Below are 10,576 nucleotides of genomic sequence, written 5' to 3'. Positions count from 1 at the left end.
TCGGAGGCCTGGCATGCGCACGCTCGTCCACGACCCTGGCGCCCGCCCGCCTCCCACCAGCCCTAACGCCTGTCGCCACCGCGCCCCTGCAGGCACCCTCCCCCGCGCCCTTTGGCTGCGGCAGCTACGGCGGAGACCTGGGGCGGCGAGGCGGGGCTGGGGGGCGGCGGCGAGAGGTTGCAGCCTGAACCGTAGCCGCCGCGCCGTAGTAGCCTCCGCCCAGGTCTCCGCCGTAGCTGCCGCAGCCAAAGGGCGCGGGGGAGGGTGCCTGCAGGGGCGCGGTGGCGACAGGCGTTAGGGCTGGTGGGAGGCGGGCGGGCGCCAGGGTCGTGGACGAGCGTGCGCATGCCAGGCCTCTGATGCGAGGCGCCACTAAGCTGGCAGGTGTGGTATGATACGTGTAGGCTTGCGGCCGTGATCTGCTGTGGCGCTTTCTGCTGCTGCTGCTGGGGCTGGTGCCGAGGCAGAGCGGCCCCCAGCCTCCGTGCCGGTGAAGCGTGTGGGAGCAACCACACCACAACGGCATGCTGCATGCACGCAGCTAGCACTCACCAAGGCTACTGCACTGGTGCCTGCATGCAAGGTAGGGCGAGAGATAAGAAGTCAAGAGGTTTTGCGTGGGCATGTACAGGAGGAGCCAGGCGCCTTGCTGATTGGGCTGACCGCAAGCGACACGGCGGCGGCGACGGGGAGGGCGGCCAAGCCCGGCGGATAGCATGTGCTGGCAAGCAATTGGGCTATTGAGTCACGCTCACCGGTCCCCGCTACAGCCAGGGCCAGCGCCAGGCCGAGCAGCGTGAAAGTGGGGCGCGACATGTCGATGTGAATGCCACCCAGGGACAGCGCCTCGCGACCACAGCTGGGCTGATCGGTACAAGGGGAGTAGTAGACGCAAACAAGGCGAGGTGGAGATTCGGCGGACTGCGCAATTTGCGTCCTCGCCCACCTTTTGCGCTTGGAAAGCAACTCGTGGGTCAGCCCGCCATTCCGAGTAAAAGGGAAACCGACAGATCACTGATGGACTGGAAGAGCGAAATGGGTAAGGGGCTATTGCGCCGCACTGTGCCAACTGCCGGCCAACCGACGTTGCCGGCGCTGCCGCCACGGCAGCCAGGGCCGACCTGAGCTCGCCCGCAACGTTCCGCGCAACCTTAAGCATGATTAGCGAGGAGCGCACATCTGTAGCCCCACTTACTGTGGCAGCAGCTGGTGGTGCGCCCGGCCGGTGCCCGCCGGTGACCCGACCTGCTGAACAGGTGCTGCCTGCCCGTTGAGCGGAGGCGCACCCAGATTTGGGATCTGCGACCTGGTGATGTGCATCCCCACCGCACATATAGTGATGCCAGCTACGGACTGGGAGCGCCGGCCCAGCGGCATTGCCGGCAGATGCATGCAACAGCACACGTCGCCTCCTGGTGCGGCACCATCTGCTGGCAGCACGCACCACTCGCCTCCAATGCCCCGCCGGTAACTGTTGGGCGCCATGTTTTGAAAAAATCATTGCGTTCAGGTGCTATACTCACCGAAAGATGGCAGGATGTAACAGGCTGCATTTCGCCCCGGTGGCGCTGAGTTGGCGCCGCCATGCTTTAGTAGTGGCCTGGCCGATCGCCTGTCGTGCAGCTTTGTGCGTAGCGATTACACTCGTTGGCGCAGCCGCCCCGCTCCCCCGCCGCCCTCACACCGCTCACCTCGCAAGTTTTTGGGAGCCTGTTTAGGCGCCTGTAGCAGCGGCATTCGCTGCTGTCAGGCCAAAGGGATGAACGCTGCATGCAGCAGCGCGTGTTCGCGGCTGCAGCGGGACGGCCGCCTCTAGCGGCAGCCTGCCGCCTACGCTGCGGCTTGAGCGGGGACCTCTGTCGTGGAGGGGCGACCCCAAGGCCCGGCGCAGATGCGATTCCAGACAACCGACAGGAGCAGGGCGGCAGCCCAGCGTGCCGGCATTGGCAGGTCAGCTTGGAGCTGGGCCTGCCTTTGGCGGCCACCCGTACTGCCTGCCGGTTGCTCAAGCCTTGCCGGGCCAGCTCATGCTTGACGCCACGAGCCTGCCAGGCAGCGAGGAAGGGCACACAAGTTGTATGGTGCCCCACTTCATCCTTCCCGCAGGCCTCTGGTGCTGCTCCCGCTGGCCATATCAACCGCGCTGTTCGTTTGGGCGCCGCTGTGGGACTTCTGCGGCAGCAGCAGCACAAATGGGGGTGCGGCAGTCCGGCACTCGCCTGACGGTCCTCCTATCGTCCAACCCACAGCTCATGGCGGCGTGCACCGCTACTCCATCCCTGGCGAGTTCGACAAGGTGCCGCCTGCTAGCGGCACAGGCAAGCGGGCGGGCACCCTGCACATCTATCTGAAGGCTCTCAGATGGCCGGTGAGCTTGCTGTCCAGTGCGCCTGGCTTCCCTGGTGCTGCCTTGTCTTTCCGCCTTGCGTCAATGCATGCGTGCACGCACCAGCGGCCAGAGACCTCAACGCCGCTGCTAATTCCTCCTACCAACACCGCAGATGGAGGATGGCAGCCACCACCTGCGCATGAAGGGCTTTGTGGCGTTTGAGTTTAACGCGCAGCCGGCGACGTGGCGCCCCCATGTGTCCTCAATCTTCAAAAACGTTCCAGAGGTGGCATCCAAGCTGCACCTGCTCCTCCACTCGTCCCAGGGCTGGCAGCGCGAGGTTCAGGTGGTGCACACCAATGGCGAGTGCGAGCGGGTGGAGGGCGGCCCGGGCTTCGACATGCAAGCCTGCCTGGAGCGGGAGGCCCGGAAGACCAACCTGTACTATCACCTGTCTGAGTTCAGCATTGACCTGGGACCCGCTGCCGCCGTCGACTTCTTTCTGATGGTGCAAGGCTGGCCCCGCCGCGTCTCGATCAAGCGCCAGCTGCAAGCGGCGCTGGCCGGCCCGCCGGCGGAAGCTGGCACCGGCGCCGTTGCGGGCGCGCAGCCCCCAGCAGTCTACCGCGCCCTGCCCTGCCTCTTCAACGTGCGCGCCAGCGTGGCAGCCCGCATCCTGGCTTGGCAAGATGACTACCACCGCCCGCTGGGGCTGGCCGGCACCGTCATGTATGTGCTGCCCAAGGATGAGGTGGAGCTGGCAGCGCAGCCCCGCATTCGAGAGCTGGTGGCTGCTGGGCGGCTGACCCTTGTGCTGTGGGACGATTTTGCACCCTTCAAGGTACGTGCACAAGAGTGCTGTCGCTTGATGCTGGTGGTGGTGGTCTTAAGAAAGATGCCCGTTTTTGTGGCTTGTTCTGGCTTGAGTGCTGGCCAGTTTGGCTGCTGCAGGGCTGGAGATATTTTGATGAGCCTGTGAGTCCTAGTTGCACGCGCCGCACATGCCTCCAGCCCACGCTTTTGGGCTGCCTGCCTGCTTGCCGTGCACTCCTGGCTGACACGCCACCTGCCTGCCTGCCTGCCCGCCTGCCCACAGATTGTGGAGAACCATGCGCTGCTGTCCTTCTGGGGGCGCAACGTGCGGGTGCTGGTGGCGGACGTGGATGAGCTGATCGTGCCGGCGGTGCCAGGGGACACGCTGCCGTCCATGCTGGCCCCCGGCGGCTGCATGGCCGCCCCGGGCATGCGCCAAGAGTGCATGCTGCTGTTCCGCCGAGATGTGTTCCCCATCAGGCAGCAGGCGGACAGCGAGCCCGCCCCCGACGAGCCGAGCTGGTGGAGGAATGTGACGGGCCCCAACCCGCTGCCCAAGTACCGCTATGCAGGCCCGCCGCTTGTCCTTCCTAAAGTGATGGCGCACCCCGCTTCGGTTGCCACCGTGTTTGTGCACTACACCAGCATCTGCACCGGCACTACCACCGTTGTCGACGGCTCCGCCAGCGGCAAGCTGGAGTCGGCCTGCGGCACCCGCCAGCTGTGCTCCCGGGTGGGCGAGGAGTGCGCGTTCCTAGCCCACATTCCTAACATGTTGGTGGCGCGGAGGACGCGCTTTCACCCAGGACCTGACGCCAATAGCACCTCCGAGATGCGCCTGCCGTGGCTGGCACTTGATGCCGGCCCGTAGCGGACGTGTACCGTTTTCATTACAACTGCCACAATTTTGCAGCACTGCGGTTGTTTGTCTTCTTTTACCCCGTCTATTTATGCAAGACTGCACCTCTTCAGGCCTGTGAACGTGCATTGAGAGGAACTGAACATTGCTGGCCCAGGCAGCAGAAGGGCAGCAGGCGCCGACACGTCAGCTCCGCCGCACACACTTTTGTTGGCACATGTCCGGTAAATGGTCGGCATGGGCTACATGTCGCCGTTACCACTGCGTTCATGGTGTTACGTCCTCAGTCCGGTCCAGTCTTGTGGGATTTTCGCGCGATCGCCACGGCGGGCACCCGACGTTGCTCGCGCCAGATGCTTGGCGCGTCGTGAATTCTAGGCGAGTGAGCGATTTGCCGCGTTCAGCGTGCCACAGACGCTACAGGCTGGCTAGTTGACCACCACACCATGGTGCTCACCCTTGAGCGTTTTCTGGTTGAAAAGAGGCGGGCGTCAGCGCCTGCTCTCGACGATTGTGTATTGCGCGGCATTCTGAGAAAGCGGCAGGATCGTTGCGTTCTCCTTGGGGCGGCGCAGCATTGGCGGCGGCGGCCCTCTCGCCGCTCTCGCGTGCCTGGCTTGGCCGGCCCGCTCCCCTCGCTCTGTGCCTATGGCGGCCTGATCCCCTATGGCCCGGCTCCCTGACCAGAGGACTGCTGCTCTGCGTCGCCTCGCTTGCATGCAGGGGGGTGCCGCGCTCCGTGGCAGCTGCTCGCGCATGCACAGCCGCCGTGCCGAGTGCTGAAGTACGCTGCCCTCCAGCGGGCTCCAGACGGCTGCACTGCACTCCATGACTAGCGCTGCTGCATCCCCAGGGTGCACAAGGAGCAGGTGCGAGCCCATGCTGCTCATGGTCCCGGGATGTGGAGGCGGGTGGCTGTGACCTGCGGCCGGGGCCAGCCACCAACCAGGCAACTGCCATCCCCGCCCCCTCCGCTACCCGCAGGATTGGTGCGCTGCTGCTGCGCCTCTTTGCGGCGTCGGCGCTGCTCCTGCTGGCGCGTCCTTGGGCCATCACGGCAGGCATCGGCTCCAGGGGGATGGTAGCGCGTCAGCTGGCTGCCGCGCCCCCTTCACAGGCAGCCATCCTGCCCACGGCGCACAGCGGCGTGCACCGCTACTCCATCCCCGGCGAGTTTGACAAGGTGGCGCCTGCCAAGGGCTCGTGCAAGCGGGCGGGCGTGCTGCACATCTACCTGAAGGCCCTCAGATGGCCGGTGAGCTCAGGGAGGCTGCACCCCTCTCAGGGAGCCCCGCCTGCTCAGAGTTGCAGACCAGACTAGCGCATAGCGTGCATGGTTGTGCCCGGGACACGCGCGCGTGCCCGCCCTGGCTGCAGGTGGAGGGGGGCGGCCACCACCTGCGCATGAACGGCTTTGTGGCGTTTGAGGTCACGTCCTGGCCGCAGCACTGGAACACCACCACCCTCACCACCTTCATGTGCGCTGGCAGCCAGCCCTGCTGCTCAAACCCGGCTGTGCAGTGCTGCTCACAGCCAGCCGTCGCAGCAGGCAGCATGGGTCCCTGCGCTCACCTCCCTTCTGCTCGCCTGCCTCTCTCCCTCTTTTTCCATCCAGGAACATTCCCGAGATCAAGTCCCTCCGCCTGATCCTCCGCTCTGCAGCCGGCTGGCAGCGCGAGGTGCCCGTCCTGCTGGCCGGCTGCGGCGCCGCCGGCGACGTGCAGGCGTGTTCGGACAAACGAGCAAAGGAAATCAGGCCGGCCTATGAAATGGGCATCGTCAGCCTCGACTTTGGCCCCACCGCCGCCGTCGATTTTGACTTGCTGGTGCAAGGCTGGCCCCGCCGCGTCTCGCTCAAGCGCCAGCTGCAAGCGGCGCTGGCCGCCCCGCCGGCGGAAGCCGGTGCCGGCGGCGGCGCTGGGGCCGGCACCGGCCCGCCGCCGCCAGTGTACCGCGCGACTCCCTACTTTTACTCCCTCGAGGCCGGCACCGCTGGCGCCATCCTGGCCTGGCTAGACGAGTATTACCAGCCGCTGGGCTTGGCCGGTACCATCATGTATGTGCTGCCCAAGGATGAGGTGGAGCTGGCAGCGCAGCCCCGCATCCGAGAGCTGGTGGCTGCTGGGCGGCTGGTGCTGGTCCTGTGGGATGAGTTCTCCTGGTATGAGGTGAGGGCCAGGCTTTGATTTTTGTTGAGGGGTGGATGCCAGCAGTGAGTAGAGCCATGCGGGCACGCGGCTGGCAGCTGGTTGGAAGCTGGCATCAGCAGGCCCATGCGGACGACAGGCAGCCGGTGATTGAACAAGGCAGGGGAGGGGCTTGGCTGCGCCCGCACCTGACGCTTGGCATGTGCATCGCTGGCTGCCTGCAGGGCTGGCGCGACTTCGATCTGCAGGTGGGCTGGCTCCATACCTGCCGCTGGTCGCCTGCCTGGCCACCTGCATGCCGGGAGCCTGCCTAAGCAAAGCGCTCCCCCATCCTGGCTACTCAGCAGCAGCACCTGCCCGCCCGCCTGCCTGCCTGCCCACAGATTGTGGAGAACCATGCGCTGCTGTCCTTCTGGGGGCGCAACGTGCGGGTGCTGGTGGCGGACGTGGATGAGCTGATCGTGCCGGCGGTGCCAGGGGACACGCTGCCGTCCATGCTGGCCCCCGGCGGCTGCATGGCCGCCCCGGGCATGCGCCAAGAGTGCCTGGCGCTCGACCGGCGCAACATCTTCCCGCTCAGCGACATGCAGCCCGAATCGTTCCCTTACGAGCCCGCCTGGTGGGCCAACACCAGAGGGCCCAACCCGCTGCCCAAGTACCGCTACGTCGGCATGCTGGCTCGCTCTCCCAAGGTGCTGGTGCACCCCGGCCGGGTGGCCCCGGTGAACGTTCACCTCACCACCATCTGCACCGGCAAAACCGCCGTCGCAGACGGCTCGTCCAGCGGCAGGCTGGGGGCGGCCTGCGACAAGCGCGCCGCGTGCACCTGGGTGCCCCCCGAGTGTGCGTCAATAGTGCACATTCCTAACATGCTGGTGGCGCGGCGCCCGATCGCCAAGGCAGTACAGATCCAGCCGCCCAACTGGCTGTGGATGCTGGGCGGACCCGAGGATGCGCTGCTCGTGGAAGGCAGCTCTCCCCGCGCTTCACTGGACCACTGATCTCTTGCAACGACACGTGGTCTAGCAATGCATGTCCTGTAGCATCTCTTCAACTGTGCAATGCTTACACTTTCAATGGGTACATTTCAATGGTAACACCTTCAATCGTTACCCTTTCAATGGTTACCCTTTCAATGGTTACCCTTTTGTCAATGCTTTCATGCTCACTTGCCATGATGATGATGCTCACTTGCCATTAAAATGAGGCAGCAGCAGCAACCAAGAATGTGAGCTGAGATGTGCGCGTGGCGCCCGCTAGAACCTGCCGTTGCTCAGCCACATCTGCTGCTGCTGCTGCTGCTGCTGGTAGGCACGGCCGGATCCTTCACCACCGCCGCCTCCGCCCGGCTGCTCTGCATGCTGCTGCATCGCACCATACGCCTGCTGCTGCTGCTGCTGCTGCTGATCGTAGGGGCTGGCTCCCTGGTGCTGGTACTGCTGCTGCTGGTACGGCAGCGCCGCCGGCTGCTGGTACTGCTGCTGCTGGTACGGCAGCTCCGCCGGCCGCTGATACTCCTGCTGCTGCTGGTGTGCCTGAGGCAGCGCCCAGTACTGCTGCTGCTGTGGCGGCGCCACTTGCTGCTGGTGGGGCTGCTGCTGGTGGTATGCGGGGTTGTGGCTGGGCATGCCGGCGCCTCGCTGGTCGAAGACGAGGAGGTGGCCGGGGTCGGAGCGGCTGATGCTGTAGACCGCCTCAGCAGGCTGCTGCTGCAGATGATGCAGCATCTGCAGCTGTTGCTGCTGCGCCTGCTGGTACTGTTGCTGGTACTGCTGATACAGCTGCTGAGCATGGTACTGCTGACCGAACCCAGGCGGCAGCAGCTGGGCTGCCGGCTGCTGCGGCTGCGCCGCCTGGTACGCATCTGGCGCCGAGGCGCCGTAAGCTGGGCCCGCGGGCCGTGGCGGCGTGACCTGCTGCTGCTGGCTGGTGGCCGGTTCGGCCCTGACTGCTGCCAGGCTGCCTTCTGAGGCAGCGTGGCGGGGCGGGTGCAGGCCGCGCATCGGCTGCCAGCGCCCGCCGCCGCTGCCGCCGCCGCTGCCGCCCCATTCTGCCGAACCAGGCTGCCGCTGCTGCCACCGCTCCGCCGCCGGCGTGCCGTACGAGGCCGGCGTGGCCTCGCCGAAGCCCGGCGGCAGCGAGGGCTGGCGCTGGGGCGGCGGCGGCGCCCAGGCGGCCGCGTCTGCGCCCTCTGGGGCAGGGGCATTGACCCCTGGGAACAGCACCCGGCACTCCAGCTTCACTGGCGTGGCACCTGCCTCTTCGCCAGCTTCCGGCGGCGGGCTGGCCTCCAGAGCAATGAAATCCTCCAGGGGCTGATCCGCAGCAGGCGCCGCCGCTGCTGCCGGCCGGCTGCTGCCGTTGCCTGTTGCCGCCAGAGGTGGGTCCGCCTCTGCTGGCACGGGAGCCATGTAGCCCGGCGGCAGGCCCATCTCCCGCATGCGCTGCAGCCAGGGCGGAGGAGCCGTGGGGCCTGCGGCAGGGCACAAAGGCGCGGCAGGCAGGCAGGCAGAGAGGGCGGTTTACTGCGCGTCGCAGCCGGCTGCTGCCACGGCGCAGGGCCGTGGCGCGGCACTCTCGAGCAAACACATCCACACCCCACCACTACCAGCATCATACCACCACCACCGTACCTCACTCCACCACCACCACCGCCGCTAACACCACCACCGCCGCCGCCACCACCCACCACCACCACAACAACAACAACAACAACAACCACGACCACCACCGCCACCACCACTCCAGACCCGCTCACCAATGCCCAGCGCCTGACGCAGGTCCTCACTCAGCACCCCCGGCGCCAGCCCGGCAAACTCCCCTTCCACCTGCTCCAGCCCGCGGCGCCCGTCGCCACCTTCCGCCGCCCCTTCCAGGTAGTAGCGCTTGGGCGCGGAGCGGTAGGCGGGGCCCCGCGCCTCCGCATGCTCCCTGCAGGCCCGTGGCACCCGGTGCCGATGGCGGCACACATCTGTCGCCTGAGAGGCCAACACCCCGGCCCCGGCCCAGGCCGAGCAATCAGAGGCAGAGGCACCCGCAGATGCAGCGGCAGCCTGCCGAGCTGCCGCCAGAGGCGGGCGACCGGCGCAGCGCCAGCTCAGCACATGCCGCAGCGTGGCGCCAGCTCAGCGTGGCGCCAGCTCAGCCCCACGTGCCTCTTGCTCTCCTCCACCAGCTCCCGGTTGTGCTCCCTCCAGCACTCCCGCATCGTGTGGCCGTAGCTGCCGCAGTTGAAGCACCTGCGGTGCAGACAACAGGGAGTTGGCAGCGGCGGCGGTTGTAGGTGGCGGGTTGAGAGGGTGCTGGGTTGATGGCATGGGAGGCAAGGCTGCAAACCGGGCACCATGGGTCGAGAGCGTGCCAGGCAACCGGAGGGCTGCACGCATGCCACTCCCCAGCCACAGCCCAGTCCTCCAACACAGCCGCCCAGCACAGCCACTTTGCCGCTTCTGCTGAACCGCACCTGTTGCTGCTGCGCAGGCGCTTGACGGGCTTGCCCGCGCCGCCGGCGCCCGCGGCCGCCTCCTCTGCCGCCAGCAGCGTGTCTGAGGGCCGCTTCTTGTTGGAGTAAGCCAGCTGGTTGTCGGTGTGGCGGTCGTACCGCGGCACGCCGCCCGCCTGTACCGCAGCGAGCGCAGCGCAGCGCAGCAGGCGAGGCTTGGCTCGATGTGTCCGGGCAGGCAGCCCAGCGGGCCGACGGGAAGCAGCAGGTGGACAGCGCAGGAGGCCGGCAGCGCAGCGCCGGGCCCACCCAGCATGCCTCCCACCTGCCCCAGCCTCCCGCCCACCCCAGCCGCCCACCTGCCCCAGCCTGCCGCCTGGCCCAGCCTGCCCACCTGCTCATACTTGACGTTGAACCACATCGTTTCTGCCGGGCCCACGCCCGGGGCCGCGGGCTTGTCCTCCCAGGCCAGCTCCATGGTTTCGGGGCGGTAGCCCAGGCTGCCGCTGACCACCTCGGGCGGCACATAGCCGGGCAGGTACTTGGCAGCGTGCCACTCCGCCCAGCCCCGCAGCGCCTCATCAAGCTTCAGGCGGCTGTCGCTGCAGAGGGACGAGGCACGGAGCGCTCCTGAAGCGGCCCGCGCTGGATGGGCAGCTGACTGGCTTGCCGCGTCGGACGAGATGCGGCCCAGCAGCCTGCAGCGGCTGCGGTGGTGGCGGCGGCGAGCGGCGGCGGCGGGCGGCGCTCACGGCGGCAGACCCTCATACTGGATGTTCACTTCCGCGACGGGCGCGTCCGCGGGCGATCGAGCGGCCTCGCTCTTCCGCTTCTTCCTGCTGCCCTGCGCTGCTGCGGTCTGCACTCGGACGATTGTCGGGGCAGACGGCTCGGTCTCGCCTTCTGCCCCCATCTTTTGGCTTTAGACAGCTTGTAAAGGCCATCAAAGAAGTGCCCATGCCGCATCGGGAGTCCTGAGCAACACG

General features: G+C 67.0%; 2 protein-coding genes across 2 annotated transcripts in view; both read right to left on the bottom strand.

Annotated features, from left to right (window-relative positions):
• Nucleotides 1-816, bottom strand: part of CHLNCDRAFT_53545 (hypothetical protein) — a gene marked incomplete at both ends in the record, with an annotated part of 3,455 nt that extends 2,639 nt beyond the window's left edge. Inside the window, 4 exons of the mRNA XM_005845688.1 lie at nucleotides 58-115; nucleotides 191-268; nucleotides 553-572; nucleotides 756-816. Coding sequence (XP_005845750.1) covers nucleotides 58-115; nucleotides 191-268; nucleotides 553-572; nucleotides 756-816 — 217 coding nt within the window. The remainder of the gene's footprint in view (nucleotides 1-57; nucleotides 116-190; nucleotides 269-552; nucleotides 573-755) is intronic.
• A 6,588-nt stretch (nucleotides 817-7,404) lies between these two features.
• On the bottom strand, nucleotides 7,405-10,503 carry CHLNCDRAFT_136366 (hypothetical protein; the record flags this gene model as incomplete). Its single annotated transcript, XM_005845687.1, has 6 exons — nucleotides 7,405-8,621; nucleotides 8,907-9,079; nucleotides 9,253-9,387; nucleotides 9,612-9,766; nucleotides 9,985-10,192; nucleotides 10,343-10,503. 6 exons carry the CDS (start codon nucleotides 10,501-10,503, stop codon nucleotides 7,405-7,407), a joined length of 2,049 nt encoding a protein of 682 aa, XP_005845749.1.
• Between the last annotated feature and the right edge of the window lie 73 nt (nucleotides 10,504-10,576).

Source organism: Chlorella variabilis (genome assembly GCF_000147415.1).
Source record: "Chlorella variabilis unplaced genomic scaffold CHLNCscaffold_16, whole genome shotgun sequence".
NCBI lineage: Eukaryota > Viridiplantae > Chlorophyta > Trebouxiophyceae > Chlorellales > Chlorellaceae > Chlorella > Chlorella variabilis.
Note: the sequence above shows the minus strand (reverse complement) of the source record. Positions and strands in the feature narration are given on the sequence as shown.